A 22,153-nucleotide genomic window follows, 5' to 3' on the forward strand; every position below is an offset into this window, starting at 1 on the left:
TTTCCTTTATAAGTAAAACTTCGCAGATATAGGTACAAGAATGTATGAGAATTTGCCCAAGTATGCATGTGCTATAACTAGAGACCTGGAAATTTCGCGGATTCATTTAGTCGCAAGCTAGAATGCAAACCTCCACACCGTCGCACTGTGTTCATGATTGGCACACAGTTGTTTGGACACGCCCGTCTACGACCGTGAGCCAATGATGCCCAGCTAGGAGAGAAGTAAGCGAATCAGGTAGTGCCAAATAACAAGGATAAAAATGTTCTCGCTAAGAAATCAACCAATGGGAAAGTAAACATGGGTCGAGCACACCTATAACTTTGAATTCTATCCTGAGGCCAGAGGAATCCGCAAAATTTCCGGGTCTCTAACTATAACGCAAACATGCCATTGAGTAAACCCACTCCTTAAAATCACCTATAATTTTCTTTATGCTTTTATGATGTCATCACCTGGACTTACAATCATGTCTCTAAAGAAGTTTTACTTTAAAATTTGTTCTTAACTCACCTGAGAACTTAAGATTATGGTTGTTAGATTTATAGTCACAAGAGGATTCAGGAGGAGGGAAAATAATCACTTCTCCTTCCCAATATCAAATGACAATAAAATACATTACATACAAACTGTATAAAAAAAAGCTAAAAAATAAAACAAGATGGCAGTTAAGCTTTTAAAGGCAACCCCCCCCCCCCCCCCACACACACACACACACACAACTTTACCACTGAAAGCTAATCGCTCCACACTCAGGTACTTGCATGCCAACCTAAGCTTACGCATTAATTGTCACATGCCTTCATTGATTATCCTTCCTGGTCAGCAGGTAATGACGTATGCCATTACATTGTTTGTTAATCAACTGTATATGTTAAGTCAAAACTAAAAAAACTAAAGTACAATGCACAAAACGAACCTTTTTTTTTAATCTCTTTGTTTTTATAGGCCTACACGACTACTAGTTTCTTGACATGAAGCAAATATCAAATTGAATTGCAAATATTTTTTCTTAGCATGGCTCTATTACAACTTATTTTATAAAATACTGCAAAGAATGAAGTAAAAAATAATAACTAAGCATTTTCAATGTTTGTTTTTATTATAAAACCATTTGAGCCCTATATTTAACACCATTCAATAAAAATTATATAATAACCACACATACAATTAATTGTGTGCCTTGATAAAAGCAGACCTGAGCTTCGTCCCAAACACGATGTTTCACATCACATTCAAATAAAACAAATAACAAATTCCCTGTCAGAGTCAAATTTAATATTAAAAAGAGCTTTGATTTGATTCGCTTAGTCGAAGCTTCGCACAGGCCTAGTTTTTAATTCTTTCTTTGATAAATAAGTTTGAGTGCCATTATAAATATGTGTTATTAAAATTTTTTCACACGTATGCCCATCATTTTATTACTAAACACAAGTGTAATTGTTACTCACCATTTGACTTCAGGAGTGGGTATCCCCTCTACTTCCGCAGTCACCTTGTACGTTTCCCCGATCTTGACTGAGCTGTCCTCGATCTTCGTCTTGATTTTCGGAGGAGCTGCACATCGTACAAATTCACATCAGTCACAGTTTCAGATCAAGGAGCCTCTACTATTCAAAATATCTGCATGTATATCACGTTGTTTGTCTTTATTCAAAAAAATTTATATTTGTTGAATAATAATTATGTATGGAAATTAACAAACAATACCAAAAAATTCGTCTTTCAAAAATGACATCAGCCTAAAAATAAAACCATAATATCTTGTCCCTGCTAATCTAGCACGGGTGTGGTCCCAAAAGGCCTGATTAACTTTCAACTGTACTTGGCCCCGATGCATACACTGGGAAATTTACCAGCTCATTGCAATGCTAGTTATTACGCCAGTCTATAGAAGAGTTAAGTCGTAAGAGTTGAATCTCGTGACTAGAAAGAGATTCTGCACCATCCAAATCAGGTGGTGGGGCAGTTAAGGTCTGCATAACCTCTAGGGATGCGTTCCGTAGCGGGCCGTATTCACGTCATCCAAGCCACAGTCCTTTCGCTGGTCCGAGGTCCTCCGGAGCCTGCCTCGAGCCAGAGGCGCCAACCCCCTTCCCCCCATCCACCACGAAGTCAAAAGATCAGCGATGGCAGAGCCTGGACTACTCGCTGGTCACCCGAGGTTCTCGCGACTATACTTTCCCCACAGTCTGCCGCTGTCTGAGAAGAGCGAGGCCTCGCAAGCACAACCCCAGCAAAAGAAGCAGGCAGCATCTGGACAACTACCAACTGTGACTTCGTGCATGGTTGTTTATCCAGCAGATAATCCCCCATCTGCCGGTACAATGAGTTGCATCTAAATCATTTAAGAACCGCCACAAAAATTATCATGAAATGCCAAAGCATGCAACGACCATAATACATGCTTCAAGAGGATTAGTCCCATATCTTGAACGTATACATGTGTTGAAGTTATTTAAATTGTGAGCTTTTTATACAAACTTTTTTTCACCATGACGAGGCATAAAACATATATACCCAAGCTTTAACACCTTCTAACGATCTGATATTTAGCATTTACTAACATGCTTCACTCTGCAAATAGCCGGCAGGACATGACTAATTACTTCACGTGGACAACTTAAACGGTTATAATAATTACCCCGGTACACAAATTTTGACTCCTAATGCTCAAAGCTTGATTCAATGTCATTCTGAGCCTAACATTTTAATACTGAAACATTCTTGAAAGCTGTATTAAAATATTTGAATACCCAAGATTGCAGGGCCTAATCCTCCTGGAAAAATACATTTTACTCACTTAAAGATTAACAAACATATCAGAGTTAGTTGAGTTTAGAGTTATATAGTAGTTAATTACACCCGAATGATCACTTAGTATCATTTAAATAAATTACGTACACATACACTTGTATTTGCTCATAGTTAAAAATGTTTTACTAGGAGATACATATCATTCTAATTCTTTCTTTATTTCTTCCACTATATTATGGGAAAAATACATGAGTTTAAAAAATACTTTACTTACAGTTTTTTTTAAATATAAGTCAAAGATAATAAACTAAAATACTTAAATTAGGTGAATTTGGTCTAACTTCATGTTTTGTAACAGATTACATTATTACCAGTGTATGGTGCATTAACAAGTATTAACTTCACATTATTTATTCTAAACACCAATCGCACCGTGGGTGCGCGAGAGTGACTGACCAGTGATGAGCAGGTCAAACTGCGTGCTGCTCTCGCCCGCGCGGTTGCTGACCACCACCGTGTACTTCCCAGCATCCTCCGCGGCCACCTCCCGGACTATCAGCGAGATGCTGTCGTCGCCTTCCCGCACCGAGCGGATTCGGCCCCCGGTCTGTATCTCCTTCCCGTTCTTCAACCTGGTTCAACACGTGCTCCAGTACGCACAGCATCACACAGCACTGCATAATCTCATTCATTTTTGACGTGACGTCTAATAAATCGATGATCGCCAGCTGCATGCACGAAAAAGTGTCCCGTTACGCACATTGTTCCATTACACTGTATCCCGATACGTTCATTGTTCTGTTACGCTGTGTCCCATTATGCTCATTGTACGCTTGCGCCGCACCGACAGAAGTGAAAACTTAAAACTTTGTTTATAAATGTGTAATATGAAATAATTTCTACGTCAAATGTACGTCAGAAAATGAATCTGATTACTAGTATAATTTCAAGTATTTATTCTTTTATTATTAAAATAAAAATTATTCAATTTTATTCATAAAAGTATGCAATCATTTCATCAATGTTTTGTTATGACGTTGTCATGTTAAACTATCGTCCGTAAACTGACTTTACAGACAACCAATTTTTTTTTTATACATAATATCTTCGCTCTCGGTATATGGCATTTGGTAGGAGTAATTTTGTGAATGGAATGGAAGTCGCATGGAACGAAAATGTGTGACCACGGTGCTGCCATCTGTGGCGGGTGGTGCAAAACAAAGTACACAAAGCCAAAGGGAAATGTTACAGTATTAATGAATTTTAACAAGATGGGCAGAATTTTAATGAAATTACTTTTTCAAATAGGTATATTTCTCTTTCATCAAATTTAATGATTCAATTGTCGACGTAGCCGCTCCGGCAATGAATTCTAGCAGCGGGTGCAGAATCAACGTGTGATTGGGGACCAAAAATTAATTTGAAAACACAATTTGCATTTACTTATTACACTCTGCATTATTTTAATGAATTCTAAGTTAAATTTTTTTGTGTTATAGTTCCGTAAAGGTAAGTGTATTTGCAACAGGAGAACACATGAATTATCTCATTACCGTGGTTAGATGTTACACATCTCTGGGAAGTACTAAAAACCTTGCTCAATTTTTTTTTGTTATTTTTCCTGCCAAAATTATTTTCACTGATACGTAGACATATAATTCAGGGTTTAAAGTTCGTCATCAACGAGGTCATTAAAGACACTGATGTGTTATGACTAATTAGATGGGAATTGAGCATGGGTGTGGGGAGCACTGGTACCTTACCCCGAAAAACCCACTGGCTCACTTCAATGTCCATCATGTTTCCCAATTTTCCAAAATTAGGGTTCGGACCTCACCGGAATTTAACCGGATCACTTGGTTAAAGATAAGCATTCTGAATGCTCCTTATCCCCCCCTCCCCCTCCTACAACATACAATCACAAATAGCGAACCCTCTCAATTCAGTTCTACTCTTCAGTCGGTTCAAAACCTCAATTTAATACAATAAAAACATAATTTTGATAATATCATAATATTTTATTTCCAAATTCATCAAGTTATTTAAAGTGAACCACTGGTTTTGGAGCATTCCAAAACTGTCATTATCCTGCGGTTCTTGTAAAAAAAAAAAGCTACATAGTTACTTAATGTCGCTAAAAATTTTTTACATGAGAGCAGGACTACATACATATTCAAAATTTTGATCATCAAAATGATTATTTTATTATTCATGTACAATTAAAATAAAAATATTTACACTTTAAAATAACAAATATTAAATTATATTCTAGGTGTAGTTGCATATCACCTAATGTAGAGATCACAATTAATTAGTCTCAGTAATTGTTGCACAATATAAATATACATATTAAAATATAATAATGGGCCTTATATAATTTACTTTATTTTAGCTCCACCTTTGCACAGATAACAGCAGAATGGCTTAAGTTCAAATAGCAGGACAATAAGCAGTTTGCAACAACTGCAAAAAGATCCATAAAAAAATTCAACACAATACTATTTTATAGTTTTTATTATTTATTACCAACTATTGCCATTGCATTAAAAAATTTACAAGTACGTATTTGTAAAAAAAATATGACTTTTAAAATATTATTAAAAAACTTTCCTTTTCTTGCTATTCAAATTTGATCATCGTATTCGAAAATATTTAAATATGTGTATTCAAATCTGATTCAAACTAAAAAAAAAAGTAATACTCATTCACACAGGCCTAATTATACTGGATGGTTGTGTTAAGTTCTTCAATTATAAGCAGATGACAGGAATTTGCTGTCGATGATCCAATGACTATGAATGCCTCATTATGATCCTAAGTGTAATTAATATAACAGTTCTTCATGCCTGGACGATAGGCAGCCAGTAAAGCTCACAACATCCACCTATTCCTTCCCTCTAAGGAAATGGTATTAAAAGTACTGTTACTCTTATTGTAATATTTTGTTGTTTTTAATGGCAGTCAATATTTTTGTATACCTTTCATTAAGTATTTGTTAAATTCGTTGATTCGTTGATTCGCTCTGGCAGACACTCGAAAACTCCAGCGGCGGTTACTAACCCGGTCACAACGCTTCACAAGTTGGGTTCCGAACACGTGTACAAGGGTGGCTTGTGCCTGTCCCATGTATTTTGAACGTCTGCAATTTTTTAATGCTCACCATTTGATGTCAGGTCTTGGATGGCCCTGCACTCTCAGCTCGAAAACTGCGGTGTCGCCCAGACTCACTTCGGTCGGTCGAGTATCCACCGTTACAATCGGCGGTTCCGGCTTGCGGAGGTGGTCTAGTGCACCTGCGACACATTCAAACGACAATAAAATGTTAGCAACCGCTGGCCTCTTCGTTCAAGACCAGGGCTGATAACCATGCACACGCTCGCCAAGAGAGGGCCAAATATAATGTCATATGAAAAACATCAAAACCTGTCAGTAAACCAACCCTCCTCTATACCAGCGGTGTGTGCTGAAGGCAAAAGAAAAATAGCATAATAATAGAGTAGAAATTGAAACATACCGTCTTGTTTATTGAACAAAATAATTATAATATTGATCATGACTCATTCCTACTAAGTAACAAAACAAAATAAAGCCTAACTTAAGCTAGACAGTTACCATTTCACGCGGACGTGACGCGAAACGGTAACAAAAATAATCAAAGAATATAAGAAAGTTTTTAAAACAACACTGATTGTTTATGCTCGAAGTCTTTTCGACAGTGAAGTTTATGGATATGGGAACATACAACACAAAACAGAGGTTTTGGAATAGGAATATTTTCAGCTGATAGTCCTTCACCATTTGTTTCGTAGCGCTAACAAGCTAATGAAGTTTTTCTTATCGACATGATCATGGTTGTACTTCAAGTTCTACCTGAAATCTTATATACAAAATTAAATACTGCTTAATCCCCTGCCATTTATGACCTTATTAACATTCATTTTTTTTAGTTTTAACATTTTTATTGATTGGCCTTAAAATAGCCACTGTGTTAGATGATACACATTTACACCCATCCCTTAGGCTTATTCTACAATGACATGGAAACGGATCTCACGGAACAAAGTATCTACAATGGCACTCATAGGGACATCATATGGATTAGCTTAGTTCTTTTGTTCACATTACTTTGTGCGACCAATAGAAACTGTGGTGATAGCCATGTTAGTTTGCATTTTATTTACGTTTAAAATTGTTTCAAAGGACAAGAATATCTACTAGTGTTTTCATCACAATTTTGTGGTTCAATTTTTTTTAAGTATGTATATCGTGACCGCGTTTTGTTCTCGGATCTCAACATTTTTTTTTTTTTTAATTAAATTAATATTTCGTAACCATGAAATTTGATCTCATCGGTTGCTGTTTGTTACGATTCCATGCATTGCGGATGCGACAGACAGACATGAACTCGAATATCTGATTCTGTGTTTACATTATATTGCGATTGTGGGACGGGCCTTGCCCAGGACAGGCGCAGAGCACGACGGTAACGAGCGCCCGGCAGCAGGGCCACAACTAGGGGGGGGGGGGGGGGGGGGCAAGTGGGGCATACGCCCCGGGCGCAAAGCTGTGGGGGCGCCGAAATCACTTGCATTGTAATTCCTACTACAACTGGTAACTGGTAAAAAGTTTTTTAACATGCATGCCAGGAATGTCTAATCTGATTTACAATATAACATCTCAACATATTTAATGAACAAGTCTAGTGATTATACGGACTACTTTATGGACATTGTGGGTTCATGCATGGAAGTTACAGTAGCACTGAAACTGTTACATGTAGGTATGGAAAATGCTTAAATAGCACCATTTTTCCGTGGGAGGGCCCCCGGACCCCCTGCTTTATTGGTGTGGTATGTGCAAAAAAAAGAAGGGGGGCGCATGAATCCATTCATGCCCCGGGTGCCAGAGACACTAGTTGCAGCCCTGCCCGGCAGTCTCACCTGACACTACCAGCTCGGTGTTGCAGAGTATCTTCCCGCAAGCTGTGGACGCCACGAAGGTGTAGACGCCGCCGTCGCTCGGCCTGATGTGCTGGAAGAACAGCGCCAGGGAGTCGTCTTCATCCTGCAACAACCTCCCTCCGGTGAGGTCCGTTTGCCCACATCGCGCAGCGTTGGCAGTCGTTCACCTGACCCGCGATGTTTCTCCACCAAAACCCAGTTGGCAAAAAAATAACAGTCCGTGATTCATTTGGTTAGTTACTAAAATCAGGGGCGCAACAACAGGAGGGGGGCAAGGGTATTTTGCCCCCCCCCCCCCCCCCCCCATTCTGAAACCTTCAAGTGGGGGCAAACGGGGGCAAAGAAAGTGCTGTGTAATAAATTTTTAGATAATAAAACTGCTTAAATAGCACCATTTTCCACCTTGAAATACAAATTTTCCCGGGGGAGGACCCCTGGACCCCGAGCTTCAATAGGGGGGATCGATGATTTTTTATAAAAAGGTATATTGCCCACTCCCCCTTTTGGAAATTTAGTTGTTGCGCCCCTGACTAAAATTAACTTGTTTTATTACAATTTAACATAAATAACACGTACAAAGTAAGTACATAACAGATGGACATGAAAGTACAAAACACAGGCTGATTTCAGCTTATTACAACTAATCCCTTAGAAATTTATACAAGAAATAGATAAATGTTTCATTTAGAAAATCTAACAGTATAAATGACTAAAACAGAAGGTTTTTAACTGGCTTGATATCAACTAATTTAATGTTTAAAAAATATCATTGTCAGAAAAGCCAACAAAATATAAATTTTTCGAAAGGAAAAAAAAAATTCAAAAAGTCCGGGATTCATTAATAAAAAAATCATGGTGGGCAGTGGTTCTATCCCCCTCCCACCCAAATGAATTTCTGCGTAAGCTCCTGACCCCTTCTGTCAAATTACTACCCCCCCCCCCCTCCTCCACCAACAAATCTTGTTTTGAGCAGAATACACCTTGAACACGTTTTTGGATTATTTAGGGGTCTGACTTGGGGTCAATGAATATTAGGTTTCCCCATGAAATAAATATTAAAACAGACAACTGAATTGCTTTCACTTATTTTACCAAAGAGTTTAAAAAAAGCTGAAATTTTCTTCCTCTCATTCCTAATAAAAAATTTTGTGATTTATTACAAAAGCCACACAGACAGTTCATTAGGCTATTTAAAAAAAGGGCAATGTTTGGGTAAAAGAGGATGTCTAACCTTGTAACTTATGCCTATGTAAGAAAAATTGTGTTAATGTAAAACCTTGGCATTCTGTACCTTTCATATGAAAATATCTCATAGTAAACAAGCTATAGGTATCAAGTACAGAAATCTTTTAAAAAAAGGTTATTAAATTTACCCAGTAGTGTGTCATAAATTAAAAATTGTAATTGGTGTTAAAAAAATGCCAATATAACAAGCAATTTATTTCCAAATTATATGCACTACCTAATACGAATAAAAAAAAATAAAAAAAGATGATAGAAAATTATTAAAATACAAAATAAGGTGGCTAAAATTATAAAAATAACTTTAATAAGCTTATTATATATGTGAGTGTATTAATATCCAGTACTGAAAATCGTATTAGACTAAACTAAATGAGTAAAAATCTTACCTTAAAGATGACTTTGAACCTTTCTTCAGGATCAAAAATTTGTCCATTTTTCTGAGTTTCATCTTTTAGTAGCTCAGCTAAGTTCGTATCTAAAACAATAACACAATAGTAAATATACTTTATGCCAAATTATATACCTATTTTTTCTTAAAACTGTACTTAGGCTTGTTTCACAGTTACCGGATTAGCCAATCACAATTCATAACACAACCATTGAACACAGTTTTCACAAAAAAGTGATCATGGCAAGGAACATAGATGGTAATGGCAGATATGCTTCTAAATAAGAGTGTGATTTCCCTATAAATGCACCCTGCAATATGGATTTATAAATATATATATCATCGATTAAATATTCGTACGTAGAATATCAACCTGCCTTACCCGGGACTTAAACCCAGAGCCCGTTGCATCGTGAACTGGTCCATACCCAAATCCAATCAGAATGCTTCAATGCTTGTATGCTCGTTGGTATCCAACTACGCGACGGAGGTCGACAATATGGAATTTGAAAAAGAACGCAGATAAGTTATTGGACAATCATTTATCTTATAGAATTGGGAATTGTCAAGAGATGACCTGCTGTAACGTATTTGAAGTCACTTTTTACCATCGCCATATTGTTCCGCCCAAAATAATACCCTGCGGTGCTTAATTATGTTTGATGATTGTTAGTTACACGAATTAGAATCTCTGTCGTTACAAACTGTCACTTTTATTTAAAAGAAAAAAGTAAATTTAAACCGTTTCTGAAATGCAAACACTACGCTTCAGCCAATTGTTTTTGGCATATAACTATAATATGGCACAACAATTAGCTAAAGATAAAAATGAATTCACATTGACGACGTTAGGGCCGTTCCCGTGGTTCGGAGTCGCTGCCCAGTTGCTCCGGTAGAGAGGGTACGTGCCACATGGCAAGGGAACTACCCTAACTTGGGTGAAATAAAATAGTTTATGACGTACGTTAAAGTGTGTTTAATGCACACGTCACACACTGTACATGGGCTGTCACGGCTCCCCTCTGTGACAGTCCATCAGGGCGAGGCCCGGCTCCACGCACCTTGAGCGCGACACGACACTACCAGTGACCTGACTGGCGGTGACACGACAGTGACGCGACTGACAGTGGCGTGGATGACGGTGACGTGACTGGCAGTGATGCGAATGACGATGACACGAAAGACTGACGTAACTGCCGACGCGAACGACGGTGACGTGACTGACGGTGACATGATTAATGGTGACGTAACTGACGACGCGAACGACTGTGACGTGACTGACGGTGACGTGACTGACGGTGACGTGACTGACGGTGACGTGACTGACAGTGACGCGAATGACGATGACACGAAAGACTATGACGTAACTGCCGACGCGAACGACGGTGACGTGACCTTCGCGACCGCGCTCTCTCATGCCACTTAGGCGACTGACTCGACCCACGCTCCGCGACGTCTCAGCGACCTCCCCCCTTGCCGCGCGCACATGAATCTCCCCTCTTCCCTTCGTGTGCGAGTGCGTGGAGCCACATGGTCACAGGCGGGGAGACGCGACTCAGTCGCCCGGGAAACACATTTACAGGAACACAAGACAAATAGATATTCACACCCTCCCATAATTACATAAACAAAACCTTTGTTACACTTTTGCGCACGGGCGCCGGCGCACACGCAAGCCTGAAGCAGCAACGGGCAATAATGGCCTCAGCGAGCCGGAGGAGCACTTGGGACGACGTCAACATATTACCACGGAATCATATAGAAGTGACCACTCCCTAATTTAACTTGTGAAAGTTGTGGGTTCAGTTATAGTTATTTAATTTTTAACGCAAAAGTAAATGTTAATAAATAAATTCAAAGCACACTGCAAAAATTAATTCGTGTGTTCAGCCTTTATAAAGTGCCGGTTGCAAACAGACAGCACTAACAAATATTTCATCTTGGTCTTCTTGGCTTCCTGTCCATACTACATTGTCCATTATTTTCTTTTTGCCCTTTTGAAACGGATACAGGAAACAGAAAATATCACGAATGTTCTTCACAAGTTGGAACAAAAAGTTTAAGTTGACCAATGTATTCGGACCAGTGAGATTCCGACCATCGCCCTCACCCCTTATGATGTCAGAGGGAGATGTGGGCTAGTCAACGATCAGTGGCCATCTGACACTGTTTGGGACATAGAAATTGTAGACATGCTTTTACAGTCACAATCTTAAGGCGATTGGTGCACGGTAAAAAACGGTCACAGGCCCGAAAGCAATGAATTTTGTATCATATGATCATTAAAGAGTTTAGATGCCTATGTGGGTGACTGTTACTATGTAGGGAGGTCAGGAGCTTAGTTCCAGCTCGTCAGTGGCGAGATGGCCTTCATACGGGAAGGGTGTTGCTGGTGGTCGCTCTGCGGCCTGCCATCTAGGAGGAATTAACAGAACCTCGAAGGTTTTATCTCCCTCTCCCTCTAACACACAGCCGATACGGTTCTATCGTGCCTTGAGGAGGGGACGGGGTTAGCAGGTTTTCTCTTTCACTCATCCTTCGCCATGGAGAGGCGGAATGGATTATTTATTTGTTCGCAACTGCGCACGTCATGTGGCTGAGAGCGCACATCTTCTCACTCAACTCACTCGTTCTCTCACACTATTTCAATAAATCTTTTCAAATCTTCAACATCAATACTTTAAACCATTGTGCTTCCTACGGATTAATTATATTTCATGCACGTGCCCGAATTCAGCTGCAAAAAAATAAAACGGGTAGTCAATTTTTTTCTTCAAAAACCTTCCGAAACACTGTGTGTTAAAAAACATTCTGAAAGCCCATTTTTCTAGATAAATGGAAATTCTAAATCACCTACGCAACAAGGAAACATTTTGCTTTAATATTATGTACAGAAAACACCTCTTAGTTTTATAGTTATGTAAAGGTGGTGTGATATGTTTTAGATGTCGCACCATCTTATCATCCATGTATAAGAGTTACCCGAAAAGCTAACAAGACTATTGCCATGGAAATGGAAATATGTTTAAGGAAATATTTTTCAAATGTTTGTAAACAGTAAGCAACATATAAAAAATCTTATAACTGTAAAATTAAAATACAAACAACCCTATAGCAAATTTAATTTCAATATGAAAAAGTCTACAATAATGTTTACAAGAAACGAAATTGCAATAGCAATACAAAAATATCGCAATTTTGTTACATTGTTAACATATATATTATTTTTAATAAAGGCAATAAAAATGGCATACTCAATATTTGGAATACAATAAATACCTTAAGCCCTACATAATTGCTGCGATATTCACAATAAATGCTTTTCTTAAATATAGTAATTAAAAAACATCGTAAATAAATTATGAACATACATATTATGGTGAAGGAAAGTGGACACTATCACACTGAAAAATCTTAGAGGGTAGTTTTCCTCATCTTATTTCTTTCTTTGCGTTTTTGGTCTTGTTCGTTAAAATATTTCATGTTCAAATACTTGATACGCATATACGTTCTTGTCCTGACAAAACAGTATATAACTTATTCTGGATATTTATTTTCAGTAGTTCCGCAAATAATTTTAGTCAGTGATTCAAAAATCCGCTCTTTTTTGCACAAATTGTTGCCATGAACATTATCAAAACACATTTCAGCGATCTTTATTAATTCCAAAAATTCATTAGTGGGACATTTTAAGTTACCCTTTGATTGTACATGTATCCAGCTATCGTCCTCCGAATTGAAATCCGTAGGGCCAAGGTCAGGATATTTATTTCTGAAACGATGAGCTATATAGCCAGAAACATATTTCAGCCCTTCAAGAGAAATTTCGTCACTTGAAAGGGACCTGGCCTCTAAATCTAAGACTATTTCTTCCATGTCAGCAAGATCTATTTCATTTAAAGGTGATTTCTCTTGAAATGTCTTTGTAAAATACATTTCCTTGCACAAAAGTAGTTCTGTAATTTCATTCTGATAAGCACTGTCCTGTTCCATTTCATTTGACGAAAAATCACTTACCAAACACATTTCGTCTGTCTTCTCATCCGTGTATTTCCGTTCAGCAAAAACTGCTGCAGAATGTTTTCACAATATGTAGTTTATAATTCTGTATTTAAAGTAAATGGGTGACAGATGCGTATTTTATTACATGCTTTATATTAGCTTCACCTGTATGTTTGTTTGTCTGTCTGTCTGTAACTCTTTCGACTAAGAGTGAGTGCCTCATCAGTGTTAAATGTCCCACTAATTTTATCACTTTCGTTAGCCGAGCGGTCTAAGGCAAATTCTGAGACGTCACCTTTCGTAATCAGCGATCGTGGGTTCTACTCCCGGCCACGACGGAACATAAAAACATGTTTGTTTTTTTTCTGGTAAATTCTAAGATTATATCCATACATCTAACTGTAAATGATTCGGAGAGACTTTACCATTTCTTTGTGACGTTGCAACTCCAAATAGTTATCTCAGATGGTAATAGGTAGTGTCGGTAACTCATTTCCCTATGATAATTATACATAAATATAGTTTAAAAAACTAAAAAAAAACATGCTTTTAAAGAATATCAAACTAAAAAGTTAAAAATAAATATAGTTTAAAAAACTAAAGAAACATGTTTTTAAAGATTATCAAACTAAAAAGTTAAAAATAATTTTAAAATTTAATTTATGACAATAGTATATAAGCAATACTAGTATAAATGAGAAAAAAAACTTGAGGCGCTTTGTGCCATATTTTTTGTATATTAAGCGCCCCATGCTTTTTTCTCATTTATACTAGTATTGCTTATATACTATTGTCATAAATTAAATTTTAAAATTATTTTTAACTTTTTAGTTTGATAATCTTTAAAAACATGTTTCTTTAGTTTTTTAAACTATATTTATTGATGTTCCATACCTCTAATATACGGACAGAGAAAAAACCACTCTAACACATCTTAGTTCAGTTTAACTGTTAACAAATATTTAGGTTAACAGGTCCTATACATATTTCCGAATGTTTTACTGACTGAGTTATACTGGACATTAATTAAATTGATCGCTGATATTTATACTTTTAAACGAAATTTTGAATTTATCATTTTATGTAAACTCTAATGCGTTAAAAAGTGTAACGCAACACTACACACAGGTAGTGATGTCTAGTGCACTGCCCTATGCACATTAGTTAACAAAAAAATAAAATGAAATATTAATTACTGATAAATAATACCTTGATGTCTTGATACAAGTAACACATGCTTATCTGATATTTATTTCAATTAGAATACGAAATAGGAAGATAAAATAATTAACTGATTTTAAGACTGATTTATTACTTACACAGTACAGTGCATTTTGAAGACAAATGGGTCTTAAGAAGCGAAAATCGTACTCGATTAAAGGATGGTATGGTGTTCGGTATATTAAGGTTTCCCTCAAAGTAACGGTTTCAGAATGCTTTTAAGATATTAGTTACATCCCAACATAAGTTTAAAACATTTCTCTTAAGAGTGTGCTTCGTAGCATTAAAAAATGTGCCTTAATTATTTTGCAAATTTATCATTGTTATGGTGACGATGTCAGGGGTTTTCGTAATTTTTTTTTAGAAATATAGTACAGTATTAGCAACTACATTAAGAACTGTTATTTTATTCACACAGAGAAAAGAAATACAAAATGCTAAAATTTGGCGTTTGTCTTTTTATATCTATATAGGTTTGTTATTATATGTGTGTTGTAACATGTATAAAAATGTTAAATATATTCAACAATATTTGGTAATTATATATATTAAAAAACTTTTATGTACGCGACTTGAAACTACGTGAAAGGTTTTCAGTCTATAAAGGCCTATTCTATGATTTTTTTTTAAATTATTAATTCTTATGCAAACAATTAATAAAATTGGAAGTTTCTTACATTGTCAGTATATGCATAGCATTACAGTTATTCCAAACAATTCTCTACCAGTGTTTACCTAAGGTTTGCATGTTACGTTTGTTCTTCTACTAATACACGTATATTACAAGAGGTTTGTAATAGATTAAATGAGGTAAGTAAGAATTCGTTTTTATAAACATTGTGTATGAAATTATAAATTTTGAGATGTATAATAACAAAAAGAAGTGCGTTCCGAAGACATATGTCGGTAGTGTTACCCACTGAAACATTATTCCCACTTCAACTCTCTGTAAAAATAAAAGTATGGGGTTGAATGCGCCAAAAAGGGTATATAAATAAAATTTGAGGCTTCTTCCTTATTTCATACGCTAGTGTCCCCCACTTACAATTGCAAACAAAAATTTTTCCTCGATGTTGTAATTTACTCTGCGTAATCACAAAAATGTTTTGGCAGTAAATAAGTATTTAATTTTTAAAAATGAAAGCATTCATGTTTCGAAAAAAATATTAAAGCGATGTGGGGGAAAATGTTTATAGATACTCCAGTAAAATTTTCAGTTTGATTGTTTTGATAGTTTCGGAGCTGTTGCGAGTTTAGTTTGGAAGATTCTTCGGCCGCGCGAGGCGTGTTTGGGTCTTTTTCATTTTCTTTCAGCATAGGAAGCCGATACCCGGCTTCACTTCGCATCCTCTGCTTGTCTTCCCTTGTCCTCTCCAGATGTATTACTGTATATTAGCTGCATGAGCGCGACCTTGACAGACCGTTTCTTCAGTCTCCTCTCTCGTCATCCCTCTACACCCCATTCTTCCCCCTCCCCACCCGCAGGCTGCGGCCCGGCCGCCGGCCGGAGCTCCCCCGGACTACCTGGTTCCGACAAGCGCCGCCCTCAGCGCCACGTCGCGGGGACATTCTTCCCGGCGGCGAGAGTTTTACACGCAGCACTAGAACTGTCACTCCAGAGGGCATGTTTTGAGTCGGATCGTATCAAAAACAAAAGGATATGAAAATATATACATAACTCAATAGTGTTCTGCCAATTATGTTTTCATTTTCATTTAAATTTATTCTTTAAATCGCTCCTGAAGTAGTCCAGCAGTGATCAATGGAAATTGTCAATATTAAACTGTAATTTTGACGATGAAAATTTTTTCTTCTTACTTTTATATGTGCAGAAACCTATTCGTACACTCGTTTCTTGAACTATACTTAAGTTTAACATAATTATGTGTTTTCTAAATAATTCTGGCTTGGAATAAAAATAAATGCATTTAAAATGACATAACTCAGTAAAAAAAAGTTTATTAAAAATATCCTAGGTATATTATGTCTTAAAAAGAAGCATCAAAAACAAATATGTACAGTTAAATTAGTTTTGTCATAATATTTTCCATGCACCAATCGCCTTAAGGTCAATGGGTACTGTGGTCCTATTCTTTTTAATGTTTGTATTCAAGTGTTTAATTTAAATTTAATAAAATATAATTACTGTATCACAAAGATTATATTTTGCTTGAAGGTTAAAATATACAACACACGAATCTTTATGATTAAAAAAAAATTGGTTGTCTGTAAAGTTGGTTTACGGGATAGTTTAACGTGACGTCATAACAAAACATTGATGAAATGATTACGTATGTTTATGAATAAAATTGAATCATTTTTATTGAATTATCACTATTTTGTATGGGTACAAAGAAGGAGTGAAATGAAATCTACAATTTAATTGATAAATTTACTTTTATTTGCGCTCATTAATTCAAATATCTTTATTACTTTAACGAAGATATTATTTTAACTATAACTTTTATACATGTTTGCTATTTAACTTCAAGATCGTCGAGAAGGTTTTACGCTTTTTCGCAATTACATATTTAACGACGAAGTTTATTCGTCGTGAAATTAAACGTAGAATTTAATAAAAATGCCCTTGCAGTTAATAAAATAAGTATGTATTAGTAAGTTTAAGAAAGAATTTCAGCTTTAATCTCCAACCCAGACGCTCGTGGTGCGCTGGGGCCGAGATTAAAATTTGTCGAGAATATTTTATGTTTTTATGTCTTCCAGTGCTCAAAATGATATGCAATTGTTGCCCCGGGCACGAAATTTTATTTTTAATTTATTAATATTAACCCCCCTCGCGATAAACAAAGGAAAATATGTATTAACGAGTGCCTGGTTGCAGGGGAAGCGTATAAATAGCGCGATTCGTTCGGTTCGCGTCCGTCACCGTAGATAACAGCACCATAGGGGAATAATATTATTTCTTTTTTATAATACGATTTTATAACAAATACACATCCCAAATACACCGAACTTATGTATAATGTGTTACAATATTTTTTGAAACATTGTGCAAAATATCCCAGGTGTAATTTGAATTATTATGTGTAACTGTAAAACACTATTGTTCGTACAAAAACGTATTTGAAAATTCAACATTACTTTTAAATAACCGTACCGATTGTGCTGAAAATCGGCGGACGATCGTTAAATTACATAATATTAATAATTCAAACGACGAAAACATGATTGAAAAGTCAAATCGATGGTTGTTCCAATAGAGTGGAAGAGAGATGCGGCACAAGCGTACAGTAAGTGTAATGGGACACATCATAGTGGGACAATGTGCATTACGGGACACTTTTTCGTGCGTGCAGCCTGCATTTATTGATTTATTAGACGATGTAACGTCAAAATGAGCGTAACAGGACACAGCGAAATGGGACAATGTGCGTAACGGGACACTTTTTCGTGAGTGCAGCCGGCGTTCATAGATTTATTAGACGTCACGTCAAAAACTTGTATTTAATACTTACTTTCTTATGAGAGGAAAGTTTGTGTATGGGTTTTACAGTTGCAACCAAAAGTTGAAGCTGAAATGATTCCCTACAAAATTTCTTCTGACCACAACCCCATGTAAGATTCATAGCCCTGCCACAAAATGTTATCCTCTGAACGAATAGCCATTATTTTTCAATACTGAGTTGCAAGCTGTTATGTGAAACAACCACTAGGGAATGTTGCACACATCTTGCAATGCTAAATATTATTATTTAAAAATAAGCTTTTCTATTTACTGTTTTTTCTTTGTGGGTTTTGGTGCGAGGTGATGGTGTCTCCTTCCCTCTGGCATTCTTCATCAGGCTGTGGCCCAGGGTTTACAACACGCTATCCCGTGGGGAAACTTCAACTTGTGATTTCTGATAGGGTAAATCTGATAACTATAATTTTTAACAGCATTAAACATTTTTCTTTTTATTCCCCATGCGTCCCTGGGTCATTTTGTGGTACCAGGCCAAACCCGACCATCTTTATTATTCCACTTATGGGACTGGCCGACTCCAGAGTAATGTTTTAAGTTCATAAGTCAACCTGACAGTGTGCTGGGGATCAAATAAGGCGAGAGAAAAGAACGTGTCTTGCCTATGACATAAGTTGGAAAGAGCATTTTTACAACAGAAAAACAAATACAGAATATCTCTCAGTAATTTCTCTTAAATATCATAACAAACCTTAAAGATGGCGGGTGTTCTCTGGTGACGAGAGTTGGTATTAAAGATGGCGGGCGCTCTCTGGTGACGAGAGTTGGTATTAAAGATGGCGGTTTATATCATAGCTAGTAGGTACTCGGAGGTGGCATCCCCCCACCCCACCACCCCTCTTAGAATATATGGCAACATACCTAATACTGTAACCTATATTCCTTATTTCTTTCTTTATTCTTCAACTGATTTCGTGGTCTAGCGGTTAAGATCGCTAATCTTATTAATATAATTACTTGTTAAGTGTAATTTAAAATTAAGTTCATATGATGTAAGTGTAAATATATTATAACTAAATATAGTGCTGAAAAAAGACATTGGGCAAACAAGCCCCCAGGACACTGCAAAAAGGTTTTTTTTTATTTTCCTTCAAATAAACTGTATTTTCTGTTTCTGTCCATGTAATATATAATGTAGCAAATGTAAATTTTGGCAAAAGAGCACAGAGTGCTGGCATGTCAACAAATACCTATTGTGTAAAACTCTTGAATACGAAAAATACTTCCAACCTCGACCACGCTTGTGTCCCCCGGATCAAACCCCAGCCGGTGCCGCCTCGTTTTTATTATTAGTAAAAATAACTTAAGTGCTACACAGCAACGCCTCCTAGCTCCTAAAGAATGAACCACAGCAGACCGCATCCCCGAGCAGACGACTCGTTCCAAAGATAACTCCACGTTGCGACACACCCACCTGTCACTCCCACCCCAAGCAACCACTTGTTCCTATGGCACACAGCAGACGAGTTCTGGGGCCACCATAATCAATGTTTACATGTCACAGTACTCCCCCGCTCCCCCTACTCACAAAACATTGCATAAATGGTGCTTGACAATGTCTGATAATAGTAAGTATGAACTAGAATCTCATGTCATTAAAAACAGTCACTTTTATACAAAAAAAAAGGTAATTTATAACTGTTTTTACAATGCAAAACACTACACTTCCCCCAATGTTATGGCTTCCAACCAATATGGCACAACAATTAACTGAAGGAGAAAGAACTTCCCCACAATTACCATGTAATCATTCAGTCATGGTCACCCTCTGCATAATATTACATACAGGAACACGATATAAACAGCTAACATAGTTGATATAAATCTCTGAGAGGAAAAAATGGATTGTTAGCCGCACTGATTTGCGAAAGTATTCTGACAGATGAATAAAGTAATATTTTAAATCGCTTGGCTGGCTGTGTGGCATTGGGAGACGAAAGAGTAACAGGCATGAGGATGTTGGACGGAGGCGATGGGCTATTATAAATTCAACTTAGGTAAAAAAAATTAAAAAAAATTGAAATAATTCGACTATCTACATTGCATACGGTGAATGCTGTCAGTATTACCTTATTTGTTTAAAAGAAGTTCTGTTGCACCTTTAAGTGAAAATGAATTCTAGGTTGTGGGCTACTAAAGCTAACGTTTTTCTACTTACGTTGGGAAGTCTTTGCAATTAGTAGTGGGGCGACAATGCTTCTGCCGTATTCTGCTGTGGTGAACGCAGCATCTCGAGAAGCCATTGCCTCCTAAAAAGCAAATAAATAAAAAAATTAAGTTACAAACGAGTAAAACTGCTGACAAAATTCTTTACGTAAATATCCTGGAAACATGGTGTTTACTATAAGCTCGATAAAACCAAATCTTCACTTGAATACCGAAATTTACTTTGGGTGGACCTATTCGTCTGAGTGCTAGGTGTATAAATACATTATACATGCGATTCCAGAACACCGTCCATATTCTGTTCACCAAGTATCAGTCGCCCAAAGCATTTAATAGACCTAGTATGTTTAGTGAAAATTCTTTCAAACGAGATCAGAAGAACTGGAGTAGTGTTTAAAAATAAGTAGGATTTCAACCAACTGCACAAAATGTAAAAGGTTTGTAACCGCGGAGATGTCTGCAATATAAATTATATTACTTATTTTAAAATAAAACACACACTTTTTATGTAAAAGAAATAATAATAAAATAATGCTTAGTCCTTCATTAAGGCAAATGCTGCCATCAGCTGAAGTTACACATCATGGCTTAAATACCAGAAAATTAAAAGGAGTCAGATGTTTTTGGATACATACAGAAATCTGTAAAATAATATTAAGTTATTACCTAAATTATTTGGGGGGGGGGGGGGAGATGGTGAGAGCTCACTGTATCAGCAATAGTTCTCGGGATTGTGAATGGAAAATACTTAGGTGAGGAGGGGGGGGGGGATATGGGGAAAAGCCCGCCCTTTGGTAGTAATTTGGTGGAGGGGTGTAGATGAAGAAAATGTTACCTACAGTTTTAGTTTACAGGTTTGGTGACGTTTTCCGACTGAATGTTTTAAGTTTTCTTGCAGTTTTTTTTGTATGTTGTGTCCATGCACTCTTGCGTTCACGTCAAAAAAAAAACAATCGACTGTAAAGGCACGCAGCGCAAATGGCGACTGCGCGGAACAGCCGCTAAAAATCTATTCTCGCACGTGACCAAGATAGGTGTTAATCCGCGTCTCCACAGGTATCACAGCCGCCAAATGCGTCAGCGGGGAGCTCTTGTGAGAAATTTGGCAGACGCATCATCGTGGATGGCGCTTCCCGAAAAGCAAAGGGGTTTAGGTTGCGTTGCGTCACCAAACAAACACGCGTCTGCTTCTCTCTGGCCGCACGGGAACACTGGTAGCGTGCCAACGGGTTTAGGTGGGGAGGGGGTTTTGACTAAAAGGTACTGCTGCGAGATTCCTTGGAGGGAAGATTACAGTTCACAGGCCTTAGAGCCACAACCGAACAGTTCCGAAGTTCTCCGAAGTTTGCTGATCATTCGTGAAAAAAAATAAACATATTGCAAGGATTTATATATTTTACTGTCATAGAGTATTTTAAATAACACAAACCTAACCAACTTTTCATGAAAGTTACGATTACTTAACACAACCTAACCTCCCGGGAAAAAAATTAAGAACTATTATTTAATACGGGAAGCCTACGATGTACATTCTGTATTGCACAGACCCGAACAAGCCCGAATATCTACCTTCGGCCAACGTCGGCATTAAAATGATTTGACAGTATTTTTAATGTTGCTATACTAACCTAACATAACCAACCATCCACAATTTTGTAAAGTAATAAACAAAAAAAAACTGACGAAGTTGGCCGAAGGTAGATATTCGGGCTTGTTCGGGTCTGTGCAATACAGAATGTACATCATAGGCTCTTCATTTAATACAATGACCGAACCTAACCTAACCTAACTTTTACTTCGGTAAACTTCGTAATTGTTCGGGTTTGTGTGGGGTGTTGTGAGGCTATCCCCCCGGGGAGTGTGTGTGTGTGACTAAAAGGTACTGCTGCTAGATTCCTTGAGACTGTGCCAGCTCCGAGGACCAGAGTGGCA

General features: G+C 37.1%; 1 protein-coding gene across 1 annotated transcript in view; it reads right to left on the reverse strand.

The window, feature by feature from the left end:
* LOC134540443 (obscurin-like) overlaps positions 1 to 22,153 on the reverse strand; it is a 115,718-nt gene that overhangs the window by 54,068 nt on the left and 39,497 nt on the right. Inside the window, exons 2-7 of the mRNA XM_063383194.1 lie at positions 20,214 to 20,304; positions 9,350 to 9,438; positions 7,698 to 7,821; positions 5,918 to 6,050; positions 3,214 to 3,389; positions 1,452 to 1,557 (exon numbers count right to left, since the gene is read on the reverse strand). Coding sequence (XP_063239264.1) covers positions 1,452 to 1,557; positions 3,214 to 3,389; positions 5,918 to 6,050; positions 7,698 to 7,821; positions 9,350 to 9,438; positions 20,214 to 20,298 — 713 coding nt within the window. The 5' untranslated portion in view covers positions 20,299 to 20,304. The remainder of the gene's footprint in view (positions 1 to 1,451; positions 1,558 to 3,213; positions 3,390 to 5,917; positions 6,051 to 7,697; positions 7,822 to 9,349; positions 9,439 to 20,213; positions 20,305 to 22,153) is intronic.

This window comes from Bacillus rossius, chromosome 16 (genome assembly GCF_032445375.1).
Source record: "Bacillus rossius redtenbacheri isolate Brsri chromosome 16, Brsri_v3, whole genome shotgun sequence".
Taxonomy (NCBI): domain Eukaryota; kingdom Metazoa; phylum Arthropoda; class Insecta; order Phasmatodea; family Bacillidae; genus Bacillus; species Bacillus rossius.